Source organism: Cheilinus undulatus, linkage group 10 (genome assembly GCF_018320785.1).
Source record: "Cheilinus undulatus linkage group 10, ASM1832078v1, whole genome shotgun sequence".
NCBI lineage: Eukaryota > Metazoa > Chordata > Actinopteri > Labriformes > Labridae > Cheilinus > Cheilinus undulatus.
This window is the reverse complement of record NC_054874.1, coordinates 49,160,826-49,180,926: the sequence shown is the minus strand read 5'-3', so window position 1 is coordinate 49,180,926 and position 20,101 is coordinate 49,160,826. Positions and strand designations below refer to the sequence as shown.

Here is a 20,101-nt window from a genome sequence, read left to right as displayed (position 1 = left end):
TCAGAAACACATTTCCTAAATTTCCATGAAAAAGCCACATTTAAAAAAAAAATAAATTCACCAAATATCCAAATAAATCCCCAAGAAAATGCCAAAAAAATTTCACCAAAAACCTCCAATGAAACGCTCCAAAATATACAAACAAAATTCCAAGCAAATTCCCCGAAATACCCATTAAAATTCCTGAAAATTTCATATGAAATTCTCCCAACATTTCAACCAAATTACTGAAACTTCAGTGGAGATTCTGGACGATAATAAATGCTCGAGCACAGGGAGGAAAAATTTAAAATGAGTTTTATTTAAACAGACCAGTCCATCATCAGAACCAGTTAAACATAATAAGCTCAGACAGTTCTAAAAACGTGTTTCTATAAACCAACAGTAAAAAAACAGTTTTAAAAACACTCCAAAAATATAAAATATTTTATTTACAGTGTAAATATCCTGCTGATTCTCCTGCTGCTTCTGTTCCAATCGATTCTTCTTCAGTAAACTTTGGACCTACCAGAGAGGATGGGACAGCTTTAAACAAACTCCAGGTAAGGAAGTATGAGTAAAGGTTTGTGGTGAGGGGAGAGTTTCCACGTCATCCTTTACCTGGAGAAGGCGGACACGGAAAGCAGCCCCAGCAGGAACTCGAGGGCATAGAAACAGAGCAGCACAGCGCTCAGGATGAACTCGAGCCGCAGGACGAAGGTCTGCAGCAGCAGGTAGTAAACGGCCAACGCAGCACACGGCAGGAGGATGAGGAGAGACAAACACAGGGCCAGAGAGCGCTCACAGAGGTTCCCCTTCAGACCTGAGAGACAACACAACACGGTCTAAACAGAGCCATGGCCAGTGTCAAACCTTCTTCTGCTTCTCCAGGACCAGGTCGTGGCGACAGCGGGCTACACGATCTGACCAGGACATCCCTCTCCTCGGGGACGGATTCCAGCTTCTCCTGGAGGATTCTGGGGCGTTCCCAGGTCAAGGGAACCTCCAGAGAGTTCTGGGTCTACCCTGAGGTCTCCTCCCAGATGGATGAGTCTGTGAGACCTCCACAGGGAGGCGACCATTCTAAAGGGTTCCACTTCAAGAAGGACAATCAAGAAAGTCAGAGTCTAACCCTGAGCTTTGAGTTGATTTACCCTCAGACAAGAAACTCTGACTTTCCAGATTTGAGTTAAAGTAATTCTGAGTGGGTTCACTCAAAGGTCAGCATCTACAACACGACCATAAAAATCATTCATGATTTTTCTTTCAGGGTTAAAAGACTCAAGATTTGGACTACACCCTCATGATGAGACGGGCCTGTGGAGACCTCCTGGTAGTACTACCCCTGAGAGGCAGCAGCACTTTGATAAAAACAGCTACTAGGTTTCTGATCAACGCTGATCGATGCTGATAGTGTTTATTATCATTAATACAGTTTCGTTCCTGATTTTTAAAGAGAGTCTGGGGTGTCTGACTGTGTTCTGGGTGATGTTCCTCACCATAAAAGATCCTGAGAGTCTCCAGAGCGAGAAAGAGCAGCAGAAGGACCGAGTCCAGGACCAGATTATCACGTGGGTAGGGGAGTAGTATTCCTGAGAGACGGAGGAGAAGACGTAAGTCAGTTATAGAAGCACAATCTCTGTAATCTGGTCTGATTAATATTTTCATGAGTCTGATATGTCTGAGATCCCTGAAGTGTTGAGAGGGACCCAGCTGCAGTCAAGATGGCCGACATGGGTGTCGCTTTACATCCAATCCATGCCGGAAGGCCCAAGTAGAAGTTTCTTCTTGGTGTTGGACTCAGCTGCCGGTGTCTGTCAGTCTTTTTCATGCCTAAGCCTAACCCTTGGTGCTGGATCTTAAATATATCACCTTCCCCACTGCCTTACCCTGAACCTAACCACTCGGGTTTTAATGCCTAAGCCTAACCTTGGATGTACGGACGTCCAATTGAGACTTCCGGTATGGATTGGATGTATGTCTGCCATCTTGTCTGCAGCAAGGTACTCTTGGAAGTGTTTGGTCTCTCTGTTATATAAGATCCCTCTTCCTTCTAACCTTTGTAGAAGAAGATCAGGATCTCAGCCACGTAGAAGGCTGCAAAGTACCAGCTGTTTAGGTAGAGAAGGACCTGCAGAGGAGTGGACGACAGCTGCAGGAGAGAGTCAAGGACAACACAAACAGTCACACACACTCACACAAACACGCTCAGAAACAGTCTGATGTAAAGGATACGATCAGTCCGCTTCCTGTGGAGGAGAGGAGAAAAACAGCTGTTAGAGCCAGGATACCAAATCTGTTAGGTACTTTAAGATCCAACCACTAAAATTTCATTCTTTAGAGGACTGCAGCAGTCAGAGTTTGAAATGAATGGTTTAAAATGTTCAATGAGCTCTAATTCAATGCGCCAAGTGTGTAAAAAAAAATGAAATCAGGCTGAAGGCAAATTCTCATTCGCAGCGCTGTATGTCCCCTTAAAAGGCCAGCAGAGTAACGTTAGAACAGTAGCAGAAATCTGTCGTTGGCTCATGTGTGCTTATATAATACAGATGGTCATTCAAACAAGAGAGTGCATAAAAACAGACATTAGAATAGAATTAAAAACAAACATTTCCCTCTCCTAATAGACATTTGGTTCATTCTAGAGCCTCAGAGGACTCCTCAGTTCTCTCTCAGACATTCAAACGGCTCTTTATGGTGATGGCAAAAACCAAAACTCAAAAACTGGAGGGCGCTAGATCCATGGTGCTTCAGAAACTGGTGGCATGAACTGGTCTGATTCATGCACATGGAAAAGTAAACTAATACTGAAGTCAGAGAGTTAACAGGAAGGAATGTGGGTCTCTTTTTGCCACTCTTGGACTCATCCTGGTTTAGTAAAAATGTGCAGTTGTGATTATACTGGGATTTAACATATTAATGGTATGTTATCAATGAAAATACAGGGGATAATGATGGTTTACAAGTGTGTATGTTTCAACTAAAAACATGCAAATATTAATTAGCACAAAAAACACAAAACCTTAAGTTTTAACAGTAATGCTTTAAAAATAATAAAATCTCCCAAAGGTGTTTCCTTTGTAAAAATAAAGGTGATCTACAAAGGTCAATAATGGCTCTGTTGTGAACTTAAAGACATTCTTAAAGACATTTGTTTCCACCTTTACACTGAAATAATTCAGCCTTTTATGCTGTTTCATTATAGCACTGCCTGACTTGTTGGTTGTGACCAGATTAAAAGTGCAGCACACTGCTATCAAATCAGTCAGTCAAAGCTTTGTTGAGAGAAACTCTCTTGAAATTCTCAACCAAATTAAACGTTTCTTTGAAACTGCTGCTATATCGGTTTATACGCCGGTCTGCCATAATCATGCTTTTGTCCAGTATTGCTGGACAACACATTTTCCTAACCTAAAGGGTTACGGTGTACGAGAGATTTTTATTTAGACAACAACTTTGCACCATTTGGGCATTTAAGCTCCAAATATGATATACCTCACTCCAGTTCTTTTCGTTATAAGCAACTAAGGCACTTGGTGCGAGAAAATACCCCTCACTTTGAGTCAAACTGTGAGAGACGTACCCTTTTGAATTGTTTTCTCTTTTGCCAAATAGTAAAAAGCTCATTACCAAATTTGTGAAGTATTTTTCAGAGGACTCAGAACCTGCCAACAGTATTTAGAAAGCTTGGGAAAGAGAAACTAATGTTGTGTTTTCTGATAAACTATGGAAGACTGCACTTTCCTGTATTCATAGCTGTTCACAGCTGTTAATACAGTTTAAAGTAATTCACCATTTTTATTATTCTAAAGATAGGCTTCATAAGTTTTACCCCTCTGTGTCTCTTAAATGTGATGAATGTAAAGTCAGTGATGGTACAACGTTGCATTTATTTGGGACTGTCAGTTAATTTACCAGTTCTGGTCTAGAATTTTTGTCTTTTCCTCTGGGGTTTATAATAGGAAACTCTCTCCTGACAGGGACTTTGCTCTTTTTGGAGCCTCAGAGGACTCATCAGTGCTCCCCGCACACATTCAAGCAGCTCTGCTAATGGGCACGGTGTTAGCAAAAAGAATGATTCTAAAAATTGGAAGTCACCAATCAGTTATTCACATAGAATAACTGTGAAATAATAATCTTCAGTGCCAACTCCAACTGGAGGAAACATGGGGTCCCCTTCTGCAACATCTGGAATCATCTTAGATGCATTTGCATTGATTGTGTTCCAGTTTTCTTCTATTGTTTGCTAAAGTAAATCTCCACCAGGAAATGTTTGTGTTTAACAGGATCAGCATGGAAGGCATAGTAGATACCTTTTAGTCGTGATGAATTTTTCTTTTGTATCTGTGCCCCTCCTCATCAGTCAGAAGTGTGTGAGTGTGTATTGGTGACTGTTTCTGTGTTTGTTTGTTTTTGTTTGGTGGGTGGGGGTGGGGTTATGATGATTAATGTTTTGTTATTATAAAGATGTTAATAAAAATAATATTAATAAATGTGCAGCACTATTTGAGAGCATTTACACTTTTATTATTGCTGTCAAAGTTTTTGATTAATCTCGATTAATTAGTTAATCACAGGGGTTAAAATAAATGTATATTGATTAATCACACTCTGATGCCCTCACACAACCAGCTAAAGAAGCTTTGTCATTTTAATTTAAACACATGTAAAAATTCTCTGTGCTCTTATGTCTTTATTATTTTATGATAAAATATTCTACATATTTAAAACTAGACTGACTAGTGGACAATCCATCTAATAAAAATATGTTGATGCCATACAGAATAATGTTCTTTCTGATTGTTTTGTTACCATAACTATCAGCTCTACCATTAATGAGATCTTTATCAAATTATAGACACATGCGATTGCAAAGCCTATAATTATATATATATATATATACACACACAATATACAGTCATGGACAAAAATGTTGCCACCCCTGGAATTTTTCCAGAAAATACACCATTTCTCTCAGAAATTGTTGCAGTTAAAAATGTTTTTGGCATATACATGCTTATTGCCTTTGTGTGCATTAGAGCAATAGAAAAAATTCGAAGAAAAAAGCCAAAATTGACATAATTTTACATAAAACTCAAAAAATGGGCTGGACAAAAGTGTTGGCACCCTTTTAAAACTGTGGGTAAATCATCTTATTTCCAGCATGTGATGCTCATTTAAACTCACCTGTGGCAGTAACAGGTGCTGGTGATCTAGAAATCACACCTGAAGCCAGTAAGAATGTCTAAAAGTTGACTCAACCTTTGTGTTGTGTGTCTGTGTGTGTCACACCAAGCATGGAGAAGAGAAAGAAGAGCCCAGAATTGTCTGAGGACTTAAGAAGCAAAATTGTGGAAAAATATGAACAATCTCAAGGTTAAAGACCATCTCCAGAGATCTAGAAATTCCTTTGTCCACTGTGTGTAATATAATCAAGAAGTTTATAACCATGGAGCTGTGGCTAATCTCCCTGGACGTGGACGGAAGAGAAAAACTGACAAAAGAACGCAACGCAGGATAGTTGGAATGGTGGATAAACATCCTCAGTCAACTTCCACACAGATTCAGGCTGTCCTGCAGACTCAGGGTGCTAAAGTGTCAGCTGGGACCATACGTGGTCATCTGAATGAGATGAAGCGCTATGGCAGGAGACCCAGGAGAACCCCACTGCTGACAAAGAGACATAAAAAAGCCAGACTGGAGTTTATAAAAATGTACCTGAGTAAGCCTCAATCCTTCTGGGAGAACATTTTGTGGACAGATGAGACTAAGGTAGAGCTTTTTGGAAAAGCACGTCATTCTACTGTTTACAGAAAACAGAATGAGGAAAGAACACAGTACCTACAGTCAAACATGGTGGAGCTTCAAGGATGTTTTGGGGTTGTTTTGCTGCCTCTGGCACTGGGTGCCTTGACTGTCTGCAAGGAATCATGAAATCTGGAGACTATCAAAAAATTTTGGGCTGCAATGTAGGGCCTAGTGTCAGAAAGCTGGGTCTGTGTCAGAGGTCATGGGTGTTCCAGCAGGACAGTGACCCCAAACATACCTCAAAAATGGTTGGAGACAAAGCTGGAGAGTTCTGAAGTGGCCAGCAATGAGTCCAGATCTAATCCCATTGAACACCTATGGAGAGATCTCAAAACTGCTGTTGAAGAAGGAACCCTTCAAATCTGAGACCTGGAGCAGTTTGCAAAAGAAGAGTGGTCCAAAACTCCAACTGAGAGGTGTAAGAAGCTTGTTGATGGTTATAGGAAGAGATTGGTTTCAGTTATTTTTGTCCAAGGGTGCGAAACTAAATATTAAGTTGAGGGTGCCAACAATTTTGTCCGGCCCATTTTTTTGAGTTTTGTGTAAAATTATGTCAATATTGTCTTTTTCTTCTGATTTTTTGTGTTGTTCAAATGCACATAAAGGAAATAAACACGTGTATACCAAAACATTTGTTGACTGCAACAATTTCTGGGAGAAATGATTAATTTTATGGAAAAATTCCAGGGGTGCCAATACTTTCATCCATGACTATATATATATATATATATGTAAAATATTTTTATACTGTTTTTAATCGGCTGAGTTTTTAAAAATATATCCTTTTGTTTCAGTTGTGGACAGTTTATATTTTACATTAATGCCATCGATGATATAATGATGTGTGTTTTCCTGTCCCAGGTGTAAAGTGTAACTCCTCCTCACTAGTCATAAAGGTGTGTGTGTGAATGTGTGAGTGTTGATGTGTGTATTTTTTTTTGTTTCGTTGTGTGTTATGATTATTGTTTGGTTTATGATCTGTAATAAAAAATATGAAAATAAAAATAATATGTTTCATAAATTAAAAGAAAATACATAATAGGGGCATAAAATAAGACACAGTGGTTCCAGGATGCTCTAATCCACACAGAGGGACGGTTAAAATGTAATAATATTAAAATGTGTTGTTTGGGGTTGGAGCTGGAGGAACTGATTTAACGGCAGTTTTACATCGATCTAACAGCGATGAGAACGAGGGTTAAAACCAGTGTACCAGTTTGATTTAAAGACGGTTTAAGAAGATTTAACGACCTGAAACTAAACACTTCCGTGTCGTCTTTCTGTAGATTTAAATCCCGTTCAGATTTTCATGTTAAATCGGTGTTTTTCGGTCAGCTAACGCTAACAGTGGCAAAAATATGATATAAATAAACCATATCCTAGAAAATACTCTGTTCTGTTACTATCAGCGATGACGGCTACTGTAAATTTTACATATATATTTTTATATGGAGTACTCGTGAAAAACTGGATCAGCTATAAATGTCAAAGTTTTAACGTAAGATGAATGTGACTTACCAGGCGCCATGTTTCATTGCCATGGAAACAGCTTGGCGGAAGTGCTTCTTATTCTGTGTACGTCAAACCGAGAATGACTAGTAGAGGCTGCCCCCTACTGGCTACATACGAAACTACTACCACTCTCGCCTCTGATTTACCAGAGACCGAACTTTTCAGCCGGGTACCCTTGAATAAGCAGTGGCAGAGACAATCATTCTTAACTTTTCAAACCAAACGATAGGAAATATAGGTTTATATGATTTCACTTAACCCCTTACTTACATACTTAACTAGATTTGATGGCATGCAAAAATAATAATTGTAATAAAATCTAGAAAGTTCACTTGTTAAAAAATCTTCCTGTTTTTACGACATAACTCATAAAAACAGGAATTTATTTATTTTTGATTTTCCCGTTTTTGCGAGACAGTATCTCATAAAAACAGGAAAATGCAAAATAAATTTTAAAAAATCCTGTTTTTACGAGGTATTATCTCGTAAAAACAGGAAAATCAAAATAAATAAATTCCTGTTTTTATGAGCTATGTCGTTCAAAACAGGAGGATTTTTTTTTATTTTCAAGTGACTGCAATACACCACCGTAAGAAATAAAGAAATAAACAAACAGATAAATGAATAAATAACTACAGGCTTTATGTAAAAATATAGGCCCTATTTATTTTTCATTTCGATTATCATTGCTCAATGGACGTCTGCTTCCTTTAGTATTGTTTTGAATTCTTCAGCCTTGACTTGACGGATTTAACCTAGAATAAATAAGTGTTAGGGCTGGATTTGTTCTCCTTTACTGTGTTAAAATAATTTCATGAACTATTAAATTACCGCAGAATTTAAACCTTACAGAAACTAATAGATAACAGCGTTTTATTGTTAGTGTGACTGTTATGGTCTGAAGGACTACAGTACCCATGTTTCCAACCCGAGGCGCTGATTGGTCAGAGACGTGCGATAGTTTACGTGGCATAGCTTTGTGTGCGCATGCGCAGTCGAGTTCTCTCCCGGTAGGAAGATGGTGTCAGCCAGGATGCAGTCGTGTCTGTTGTCATTTTTGCTTTTGAACGTTTTTTACGGCGTCGTCTCCTCTCTGTACTTTCACATCGGAGAGACGGAGAAGAAATGTTTCATAGAGGAGATCCCTGACGAGACCATGATCATCGGTGAGTGTCGGCGGCGATACCGAATCACGGGCTAGTGCTAACCTGCTAGCTCTCCAACTTTAGCTAGCTAATCGGCTAAGTGGGCTAAAGTTGTCTTTCTGTTGTAATCAAGTTCACGCGCACGTAGGTGTACAAAAGCTGCAGGGTTATGGGTCAGGAATGAAAAATACTGACTTAGATAAGAAAGAGAGAAGGTTCTCGACCTTTATAGTTAGCTGAAGTTATTCTTGTATGTCGTGTAATAAATCATGTTTATGTGTGACTATAAAGGTTTAATGTTTACCACAGTATAGAAGTTAACAGTGAAACGTCATTGTTTACCACCATTAAAAAGCTGAGTAACAAACACCGGTGTAAGGATGGGTTTTCACATGTTAAAGGGTGTCAGAGCCATAGATCATAAAGTGTAAAGTGACTGGTCTGTTCTTATTAAACATAGTCATTTACTCCAGACTGTCCCGTTTTATAAAGTCCACCTGTTTGTGTTAATCCAGCTCAACCTGAATGAATGAGATTTTCTGAAAGTGATTTTGATATCAGAGGCTGTAATGTCAGAACTACCTAAACAATGTCTATAGTAATGTCTGCCATGATCATGATAATAGCTTCTACAGTGATTCTGCAGTCATATGATCTTAACCGTACTTGAGATGTACCGAAATATAGGCATGATATCTAGAGATGAGAATCAAAATCTGGTGCTGATACCAAGCCTAAGCAGCTCTAGTCCTCACAAACAGCAGACACTGTACTTGGTATCATTTTACAGCATGATGTTAGCCTCTCACTCTGCAGGTGTGGAGTCAAAGTTGGTGCCGTGTCTGCAGTTTGGTGATATTTTAACATAAACCGGATCTTTACAAAAATCTGATGTCTTGGATCCCTGCCAAATATCAGCCACACATAAAGGCAAAAATGTACAGCTGTACCAGAAGTATGGGTGGCTGCAGAGGATGCTACTAGGGCTTTGCAGTTAATCACAAATTAGATTAAATCGTAATGTGGCCTGCTGCAATTTTCAAATTGCAGAAGTTGCAATATTTCTGAGCTTGAAATGTGTCAAAATACCAGTTCAATAGATCAATTTTTTACAGCAGCAGAGATTTTATTCACATTATGCAAACTTTCAGGTGTTATATTTTATAATGGTTTACAAAAATCCTCCTTCTTGTGTTTTATGTATGCTTTTCTTAATCAGAACGAGTGACATAAAAATGATAAATAAACAAAGCAAATGACATCACATTTGCAATATGAGTAAAAATAGTTAGCTCATTCTGTCTAAAACTGATGAAGCCTAGCGTTACATCATGAAAGTCATACCCCAGTTGTGATCAGCTGGTAGCCAGCCTCACCTCCCCCACCCCAGCTGCCTCCTTTATAGCTTAAAGATTGTTGCATCCCCATATTCAGACTCACGCTACTATGGATTAATTGCTTTAATTTCATTGTTTTTAATACACATGGTCTTATTTATGGAATTATTTATTGCTTGAATTTGTTGAAAAATATATAGGATTATGTGGTATGCGAAAATCGCTTATTAAATCACAATTGCAATATTTGGGAAAAAATTGCAATTAGATTATTTTTGCAAATCGTTCAGCCCTAGATGCTATGCGTTCAGAGGGGCCCATGATGAGCAGGGGTGGCATCAAGTTTGAAGAATCATCATTTATTTATCCTCGGGGTCCCCACTAACCATGTGTAGTTTAAAGATAAGAGCAGCACCAGGCTGCCATCCCCGACAGGCAGAGAGGAGAGGAATCACTGATGTCTGGTTATAAGATAATGCCACAGTAAGAGCAGCAGATAAACTGGAGTACAGGAGAGACCAACAATAAACAAACTTACTGTGTCCATAATTCGGTCAAACATAGCTTTTAGCTTTTACACATAAACATTTCCTTTTTTCCACAGTCACATGGTGTGTTCAGAGACAAATGTGTAATTTTGCCTTACGGTGTCATAAAGGAAATGATCTGCTGCATGGTCTCATCTCAGATCTTTACATGTGTCTCCAACAAGTTTATATTCTAAACTCCCTCATCCTTGATCTTGTGAATGAGAGTTTGTGTAACTGAGATCCCGCTGTCCTCGTTTAACCGTTCAACAGTACAAAACCAGCATGACGTGTTTGAAAACGACTGTGACACTGACAGGAAGTGACTTGAGTGTTTTATCTCACTCTTCATCTGTGGAGGAGCCTGCAAACAGGCAAACTGCAAAGCTGAACAGAAAGAACGTGTTGCTGCTGTCAGTTTAACTACAGTAGCTTTGTTCATACCACTCCTTTGAACACAGAGTTTATAAAATGTTGTGCAAACAGAACGAGCTGGAAAGTCAGACCTTATCTGAACAAATTTAGCTTTTTTTTTTCAATTCCAGTCATTACAAAAATGCAGACTAGGTTAACTGTTATTGACAGCGTTCAGGCTGTCATGATAAGAGAATTTAGGACTTCAGTGTGATACCAATGAAAATATAGAATGGTAGCAATGCGTGTTTGATATTAAAACAACTAAAAAAAACAAGACCAGTGTCCTCAGTACTTTTTAATTCCCATTACTGCAGGCAAATTCATGCACATTATCGAAGTTGTACAAATGCATTGAGTCATTTAAATTCTAAAACTTTACCCATATATTTGTGCAATTTGACAGTGATCTCTCTCTCCCTCTCTCTCCCTCTCCCTCTCTCTCTCCCTCTTTCTTTCTCTCTCTCTCTCTCTCTCCCTCTTTTTCTGGAGCAGCTTTTGGTTTAAACTGTGACTGAAATGCTGGATTTTCTTTCTGTTTTGGTACTGTCAAACTCAACCACAGCAGGGGCTGAAATCTGAATTTAGGTGTAACCTGAGGGCCTAACAGGGTCAACATTTAACCATGAACTGTGAACCTTATCTTTACAGGTAATTATTAAGGGAGAGAAAAACTGATGATAAATGATTTTGAGATTTAAAAAAAGTCAAAATGTTAAGTTTAAAGGCTCAAAATCTGAGATAAAAAGTCAAACTATTAGTTAACAAGGTCAGAACACAAAATCAAAAGTCAAAATAATGTTTTCAAAAAGCAAATATATGAGAGCAAATAAAAATCATGAGTTTAAAAGGACAAAATATGGGATTATAAATCAAAGTTAGGAGTTGAAAAGGTCACAGTTTAAGAGGTGGAGATATACCTTGAAATTTACGATTGTGAATCTAAAAGGTCAAAATATGAGATACAATTCTAAATTGTGAGTTTAAAAAGTCACGATATGAGATTAAAAGTCAAAGTTAGGACTGTCAAAGTGCAAAATGTGAGATTCAATTTGAAATCATGATCTTGAAGTTTAAAATTAGAATGTAAAAGTTCACAATGTGAGATAAAAATGCTAAGTTTAAGTTAAAAATTTTAGATGCAAATTGAAAATATTAAATGAAAACTCATGTTAATGTCTCTCCCTCATTCCTTAATTTCTATCTCCTTGTTTTTACTCTTCACTTTTTCATATTTTTATGACTTAACAAAGGATATTTTAAATCTTCAAGGTTAAATTCTCATTTCTATACTGGAGAATCTGCAGACCTCAGACCTGTGGGCCAGTTCTAATTAAAATATGATATGATCCTGCGGGCCTGGTAAAACTGCACCATGGGCCGGATTTGGCCCCCGGGCCTTGAATTTGACACCCCTGCAGGGATGCATAATATAGGTGAAATTTTCTGCTGATATTTAAACAGATCTGTAACATAGCATCTGCATTCCTTTCTGTGTTTTTACCTAGAAATCACAAGGACTTAGTTCCTTACCAGTATAAGCCGTAAAATGGTTTCGTCTCAAAACTGACCCCCTTTTAGCTGATCTTTCCACATAAGAAGAAACCACTTTATCCATGACTGTTCTGTTTGTGTGCAGGAAACTACCGGACTCAGCTGTACGACAAACAGAGAGAAGAATATCTGCCGGCTACTCAGGGTCTGGGGATGTTTGTGGAGGTCAGAGACCCCGACGACAAGGTGAGCAGAGATGAAGCTTACAGACGTGTCCGTCTACCTCATGATCCCCATCACTGTGTGACTGGTTTGTGCGTTTGTCTCCTGCAGGTGATCCTGTCTCGACAGTACGGCTCTGAGGGAAGGTTCACCTTCACCTCACACACACCTGGAGAGCATCAGATCTGCCTGCACTCCAACTCCTCCAAGTTCTCCCTGTTTGCTGGAGGCATGCTGGTGAGTAGACAGCTCACATGTAAACTTTAATATTTACATTTATGCTTCCTTAATGCATGAAAATAAACCGGTGCATCATAACCATCACTACCCACATACTTGTGCGACTGTTACAATGGCATGTCATCCAGTATAGGGCATGGTCCTGCATGGACCGCCACTTCTCCCTCTATGCTGTCCTGATGAAATTCGGTTCCTGCCTGATCTCCAGCAGATGTTCTTTTGTAGTTCACACACTTTCCAAATCCTCCTCCTTTGTGTTTGCTGCTCTGGCTTCAACTCTTGTCTTCATTGCTCAGAGCAGCCTCCAGGATTTCCAGCGGTATCGCAGGGTTTGGTCAATGTCGAGACAACGTGCAGACATGTGAATAAAGAGGGCCCCATCTTTAGCTGTATGCATACTACACGTGGAGCATGAATGAGTCTTAAGTGTAAATCAGTGTTTTAAAGCTGCTTTTAGGTACAAAAACACAGCTGCCTACTCTAAACAGCAATAATTAGATAACTGTTTGTATGCCAGACTAGCACTCTTTAAGCCTGTCATATCTGCATCATGTGTGGTGTTTTCTTCTGGACATTATGGTGAAGGGACTCTGAACTGTCTAGGGGAATATTTCAAAAACCCAAAAAGCAAAAGTGACACACTGCAGTCCAAAAATCAGTTTTATCTGTTTTGTTGATAAACCCTGAAAAAGACCTATGCTTGTTTTTTAATCAGAAGACTTTTGTATAATCTTCTTAATGATTTCTTCATGGTTTTAGTCAGAATGTGCTCATCTAATTTTGGCAGCCTCAGATAGGGATGGGGATCGTTAGTTTTTATTGATATTGATACTGTTATCGATACTTTTCTATAGTTTGGTGGAAAAACAAAATGGAGCCAAATATTTACACTCATCTTAGCTGAGTAGTGCTTGAGTTAAAAAGACACATCTATTTTATATCCCTCACATATAAACACATTCTTCATATTCACAACTGTTTTTATTAAGGTTTCTTGTCAAAGACTAAATTTCCCATTTTTATGAGACATTTGAACACATAACACTCATAATATACAATACAGTTGTCTAATTTACTGAGGTTACCTGAACGCATCATATTTTCCATCTTTCAGCTCCTTATGTTCGCCAATAAACTTTAATTCTGCCGATTCCGCAGTGGATTTCTACACTGGATTAATATTTTGAACAAACAGGACTGTCTCAAAGTTCTGGAGCTCTTTTCAGCATTTATCTGGTGCTGCACAGTATTGATGTGCTTTTAGTTCTTGTTCTCCTTGAAAGAACTGATGTATGTTTTTACAACAGTTGTATCTTGAAATGACGAGACTCGACAGCAGTATCGATAAGCTATTCGGGTATTTCAAAAACACGGAACCAGGTCCATATGGACCCGGGTTTCGATCCCCATCCCTAGCCTCAGAGCAGACAGAGCCTGGCATCTGAAATCTTGGGGCCCACAGACCCCAGGTTAGGAACCACTGGTCTAGGGGTCTTCAGGACATGTCCCTCTGGGACAGACGTTTGTACATTTTAAAGTTTAATGCAACAATCTTGAACACTTTGGGAGAAGTTAGGGGGTAAAGCAATGAAAAACTTTCTCTTTAAATGTTTTTTGCTCTTAATTGAACCAGAAGTTTCCTGATTACAGTTTTAAGGTACATATCTATTCCTGATTTCTCCTGTCTGACCCCTGTGATCTGGATGAGACAGGCTTTCTTTCCTTCAAAAACTGCTTTTGACATCAAAAAAGGTAATTTTTTTTAACTTGTCATCATGAGGGACCACCAAAGTCTCGGTAAATAATGGGAAGCACTGACATGACTTTGGGGTAATCATGCTTTTTAAGTTGCAGGCCCCGGCCCACAGGACCAACTGCTTCCCCATATGAACACTGCAAACTTGTTATTGAAAGCACAGCTTAAAACCTAAATTTATTCCTTGGTGTTTGAAACTAGTCAGGGGGATCCTTAATATGTGATTACAAATCTGTGTCTGTTATATTCAGTGGTTTTGCTTTGTGTGTTATTGCTGGAACTCCTCGTCTGTGGAGCACTTTGGTCAGCCAGAGCTCTTTAAATGTACCATACATATAAACTTGGCTAGAATTCAAGAACAGTACAGTTATGTTAATTGATAATACCTCAGCCTGTAACAGGAGACCAGCCTTTATTTGTTCAAGGAGGTCACACCTCTGGTCCAAGCCCAGACACAGACTGCCAGTCACATTTTGTTCTGCTGTTTCTATCGATGATAAAAATGCTCAGAACTCAGCTTCTTCCCTTTATTTTCCTCCATGCTTCACTTGTCTCCTCATTTGCTTTACTCATATAAATGAGTATCTGAGTGACATATCCATAATCCATCTCTGTTATCTTTGACTCAGTTAAAGGCTTAAATGTTTAAATAACGACAGCGTTGAAGGAAGCAGCACAACCATTGAGTATTTCATGGTAACATCTCCAGTGCTCCTGTAAGTTTATTTAAACCGCCCTTCATCATGCCTCACTGCATGTATGTTGTGTTCTGCAGAGGGTTCACCTGGACATCCAGGTGGGAGAACACGCCAACAACTACGCTGAGATCGCCGCCAAAGACAAACTGACAGAGCTGCAGCTGAGAGTGAGGCAGCTGGTGGAGCAGGTCGACCAGATCCAGAAGGAGCAGAACTACCAGAGGGTCAGTATTCGGGTTTTTAGACTGAGCGTAAAGATGGGGTCAGAGGTCAAAGAACTGTCAGGGACATTTATATTTCAGCACTAAAGGGATCTCATGTGACGTTGGTTTAATTTTGCAACAGAATCTCGACTCCACTTTTAAGTCCACCTAAATCAGGGGTGTCAAACTCAAGGCCCGGGGGCCAAATCCGGCCCGTGGCACAGTTACACCCGGCCCGCAATTCATCATATCATATTCTTATTATAACTGGGCCTAAAATGAGGTCTGCAGATTTCCTCCAGTATAAAAACGTAAACTTGAAATATCCTTAAATCTTAAAAATGTGAAACAATAAAGAGTAAAAATAACTAGATAAAAAGAAATGTGGGAAAACAAATTTATTTGTGTTTTCGTGTCATATTTTCAATTTTGCATTTTACAGTTATGACTTCAATCTACATTTGGACTTTTATTTAATATTTTGACCTTTTCAATTTATGATTTTGACTTTTCATCTCCTATTTTAAACTGTCAATTTATTATTTTCACTTTATATATGAAATTCTGACCTTTCAATTTATTTTTTTGACTTTTTATCTCATATTTTAACCTTTTCAATTAATTATTTTGAACTGGATATCATTTTTTGACCTTTAAGCCATATTTTTGCCTGAAAAACATGATTGTGACTTTCTTTTTTATATATATTTGCCTATTAAAAGTTTTATTTTAACATCTAATTTCATGTTTTGACCTTTTCAACAAATGAGTTTGACTTTTTGTGTCAGATTTTGAGCCTTTTAACTTATCATTTTGACTTTTTGAATCTCAAAATCATTTATTATCATTGCCAACTTTTTTCCTCTTAATTTATTACTGGCAAAAATGAGGTTGACAGTGAAATGTGGACCCTGTTAGGCCCTCAAGTCAGACCTTAATTCAGGAGTTTGACACCCCTGACCTAAATCTTTGTTAAATAAAAAGCCTTTTTTAAACTTTGCATTACTAACGCGTATCCTGACCCCCCGGCTGTCCGTCTTTGTCTCCTCAGTATCGTGAGGAACGTTTCCGTCAGACCAGCGAAAGCACCAACCAGCGGGTCCTCTGGTGGTCCATCGTGCAGACGCTGATCCTTGTGGCCATCGGAATCTGGCAGATGAGACACCTGAAGAGCTTCTTTGAGGCCAAGAAGCTGGTGTAAACCTGTGGGAGTGTGTGTGTTTGATGGTGTGTGTGTCTGAATGTGTGAGTGGGTGTGTTTGGTCTCTACTGAGCGATGCAGTACTGAGCGGCGGCGGTCGCTGCTGTCGGAGGAGATGTGATGCAGAGAAATCCGGCTTGAAACCATCTTTACTTTCTACTGTTAATATCACTGTTATTTTATCAGCCCTGTTTGTATCGAGCCCCTCACTCGCAGTAGACTATCAGGGAAATGTGACATCTCTTATTTATTACAAACATGCAGAACCATTTCTTCTGTCCAGATTATCAGAACCAGTCCACCTTTACCAGACAGACAGATGGAGCTGTGTGTTTCATGTGTTTTTTAATTCATTTGACCTTTTTCTTCCTTTTTACTCACTGTGATGAGTCTATGATGTGTTACTGGCCACTAGGGATGTTTTTCAAAGTCAAACATGAAGAAGCCATTTGGTAGCGTTTAATATTCAATGGCAGGTAAACTCCAGGAGGATGCAGAAGTTGTCTAATAGCTCTTAAAGCCTGTTTCAGTTTCAGACTGTGAGATTCACCTGCTGTTTGATAATTTTCCAGGGAGACTCACAGATTCTAGATCTGGCTTTAGGAGACGAGCAGACATGGAGTACAGTCGGTGTTGTCAGCTGGCTGTCCTGGCGTGGTTCTGTTCAGCAGCGATAAATAAAGAAACTAGAATAAAAATGATGAAATCTTCGCTGAGATGATAAAGTCGTGTTTATTTTCACTGATGTGAAGTATGCAACATCCAGCTGGTGATGCAGGAACGCTGTCAGAGGCTGCCCAATCTGGAATCATCAGTTGTATTTAAAAATAATATTCATAATGATCAGAATAAAGCTACACACTTTAGGATTATGTGTTCAATGAAGCCTAGAGTCAGGCAAATCTGGTGTTGCATGAGCCCTAAATATAATCACACAGAAGAAGCCTCTTCAGACGAACAGAGACAGGGAGAGGGTGAAATTTCAGTCAGACTTTATTTCCTGAGCGTCGATCCTTCTCTTCTACTCTCTAACCTGTTCGGGGAAATTAAACCATTTGTCTGTTTGTTACTGCGTCTGGATAAATCCTCATTTTCTCTGAGTCCAAACTGAATGTACCTTTCTGTTCGCCTGATTCTGGCGTGGTGTGGTTTGCTGGTGGCGGCGTAGAAAAATGACTCTGATTCTGACTTTTCTGGTGTGGATCATGTTGCTCCTTTCAAACACTGCCATCCATCAGCTGAAAATAACCCCAGTGAACAGGACAGGCAGTTATTTGTCTTCTAGAGTTTTCCATCTTCATCTGTTGATATTTCCTTTATTTTTTATCTGGTGGTTTGTGTTTGAAGATAGATTTTTCGAGTTCAGAAGTGTTTTCCTGGGTTATGATTTAAATTGGTTGGTTTAGACTGGACGAGGGGATGAAGTGTTTTATTTTGGAGAGAGTGTGCCCATGTGAAATCTGTCTAAAATTGCACTCAAAATAAAGTTTTGTCACATTTGGTTTAAATGTGTGAAGAAGCCTGTTTTTCTTCTAATTATATTATAAACTCGTGTTTTTAGATGTTTTATTGCCCTGTTTTTATGATTTATTGGAGCAAAGTGGATGTGGTGACAAATTGGTTCAATTATGATTAAACCTCAATCAGAAAGCCTGTGTCTGCTAACCTCGCAACTGGTTATGTGTTTGCTAGGTTAGAGTTAAACTGGAGTCTTAAATAAGATGCTTCAAATGCAGATCATAACTATTGTATTCGTCTATTTCTTAGTTTGGAAAACGTGATTTTATTAGGGTTGGATACCACTTATTACTGGTTTATGAGACTGATATTTGGAACCAATGTGCATTTATTGTGACGGACAAAAAGTACTCCATGTGCCAAAAGTGAAATTACATGATCAAAAAAGCAAAATGACAAATCAGGTAGTATCCCTGTCAAAGCAAGCAATGGCTCAGAGCAACACAACAGCAGGACAAAAGGAAGTTACGCCATATGCTTACTGTGTCAGCTGACTGGTGAAGACTGTGATGTCAAGCCTATAAGAAAGGACTGTGAAGAGTGACAAGCCAGAGACAGACACCCTTTATCAGCCAAATACTGGACATCTGCCTCAACTATGTCTCAAAAGCCAGAGCTCTAACGGAGAATGAAAATCAGGATTCGGAGATCAAAGTCGGATTTTTTAGATTAGAAGAAGGATTTGAAGAAAAAGGATGAAATGCTAAAACATGAGTTAGATTTCAGAGAAAAATCTGAGATTAAAGTCAGAGTTCTTGGAAAAAAAGTAAGAATTTTGAGATTTAAGGTCAGAATTCTAGGATAAATGTCAAAGTATTGGGGGGGGGGGAGTCATTTCTGAGATTAAAACCTGAATTTTTGAATCAAAGTCAGAATTTTGAGATCAGAGTAAGAGTTCCTGGAAAGAAAGGAAAGTCTGAGATGAAAGTCAAAGTTCTGAGATCAAAGTAAAACTTTGGAGATTAATGCAAAAAAATTAGGATCAAAGTGAAAAAAATCTGAGATCAAAGTCAGAAATATGATGTGAGACTCAATTTAAAAATCAAAGTCAGAATTGTGAGATCAAAGTAAATTTATGCAATCAATGTAAAAATTTTAAGATTAAAGTAAAATCTTTAAGATCAAAGAAAAAACAGATCAGAGTCAGAATTCTTAGATCAAAGTAAAATTTCTGCGATTCATGTAGAGATTTTGAGATCAAAGTAGCATTTCTGAGGTCAGTGTAAAAATTCTGAGGTCAAAGTTGAAATTCTAAGATGAAAACATGAGATTAAAGTCAGAGGTCTATGGTCAAAGTCAGAGTTCATGGAGAAAAAGGAAATTTTGAGATGAAAGTCAAAATTCTGAGATCTAAGAAAAATTTCGGGGATTCATGCAAAAAATAGGATCAAAGAGAAAAAGTCAGAAATATGAGATTAGACTCATAATTTAAAAAATCAAAGTCAGAGTTTTGGGGGAAAAAAACCTGAGATTAAACTCAGGATTGTGAGAAGTAAAAATTTCTGCCATTCATGTACAAGAAATTGGCATAAATGATTTAAATTGGTATGAAGTGTTTTATTTTGGAGAGAGTGTGCCCATGTGAAATCTGTCTAAAATTGCACTCAAATAAAGTTTTGTCACATTTGGTTTAAATGTGTGAAGAAATAATATTTTCTTCTAATTATATTATAAACTCGTGTTTTTAGATGTTTTATTGCCCTGTTTTTATGATTTATTGGAGCAAAGTGGATGTGGTGACAAATTGGTTCAATTATCGGATTAAACCTCTGGTCGGACGTCAGAAAGGCTTCTGTGTCTGATAACCAGCGTGAACTTGTCGTTATGTGTTTGCTAGGTTAGAGTTAAACTGGAGTCTTAAATAAGATGCTTCAAATGCAGATCATAACTATTGTATTCCGGACGGTCATTTCTTAGTTTGGAAAACGCGATTTTATTAGGGTTGGGATACCACTTATTACTGGTTTATGAGACTGATATTTGGAACCAATGTGCATTTACCAGTGACGGGGACAAAAAGTACTCCATGTGCCAAAAGTGAAATTAC

At 38.5% G+C, this 20,101-nt stretch overlaps 2 protein-coding genes across 2 annotated transcripts; one reads left to right on the top strand and one right to left on the bottom strand.

The window, feature by feature from the left end:
- Positions 1–282: 282 nt before the first annotated feature.
- Positions 283–7,362, bottom strand: tmem216 (transmembrane protein 216). The gene is made up of 6 exons (XM_041798013.1): positions 7,306–7,362; positions 2,215–2,228; positions 2,038–2,131; positions 1,479–1,571; positions 601–802; positions 283–504 (listed from the first exon to the last, which is right to left on the bottom strand). Exons 1-6 carry the CDS (start codon positions 7,313–7,315, stop codon positions 489–491), a joined length of 429 nt encoding a protein of 142 aa, XP_041653947.1. The 5' UTR covers positions 7,316–7,362; the 3' UTR covers positions 283–488.
- A 937-nt stretch (positions 7,363–8,299) lies between these two features.
- On the top strand, positions 8,300–18,044 carry tmed9 (transmembrane p24 trafficking protein 9). Its single transcript, XM_041797959.1, has 5 exons — positions 8,300–8,465; positions 12,362–12,462; positions 12,550–12,675; positions 15,210–15,356; positions 16,387–18,044. The coding sequence occupies exons 1-5, from the start codon at positions 8,318–8,320 to the stop codon at positions 16,534–16,536; spliced, it is 672 nt and encodes a 223-aa protein (XP_041653893.1). The 5' UTR covers positions 8,300–8,317; the 3' UTR covers positions 16,537–18,044.
- The last annotated feature ends 2,057 nt before the right edge of the window (positions 18,045–20,101 follow it).

Excerpts from the sequence above, each read along its gene's own strand:
- tmem216 (XM_041798013.1), bottom strand. Across the intron at positions 1,572-2,037 it reads CCTGATCTTCTTCTACAAAG|GAATACTACTCCCCTACCCA; the intron begins GTTAGAAGGAAG and ends TCCGTCTCTCAG. Across the intron at positions 803-1,478 it reads GACTCTCAGGATCTTTTATG|GTCTGAAGGGGAACCTCTGT; the intron begins GTGAGGAACATC and ends GTTGTCTCTCAG.
- tmed9 (XM_041797959.1), top strand. The coding sequence starts at position 8,318 with ATGGTGTCAGCCAGGATGCAGTCGTGTCTGTTGTCATTTTTGCTTTTG. Across the intron at positions 12,463-12,549 it reads TCAGAGACCCCGACGACAAG|GTGATCCTGTCTCGACAGTA; the intron begins GTGAGCAGAGAT and ends TGTCTCCTGCAG. Across the intron at positions 12,676-15,209 it reads TGTTTGCTGGAGGCATGCTG|AGGGTTCACCTGGACATCCA; the intron begins GTGAGTAGACAG and ends TGTGTTCTGCAG.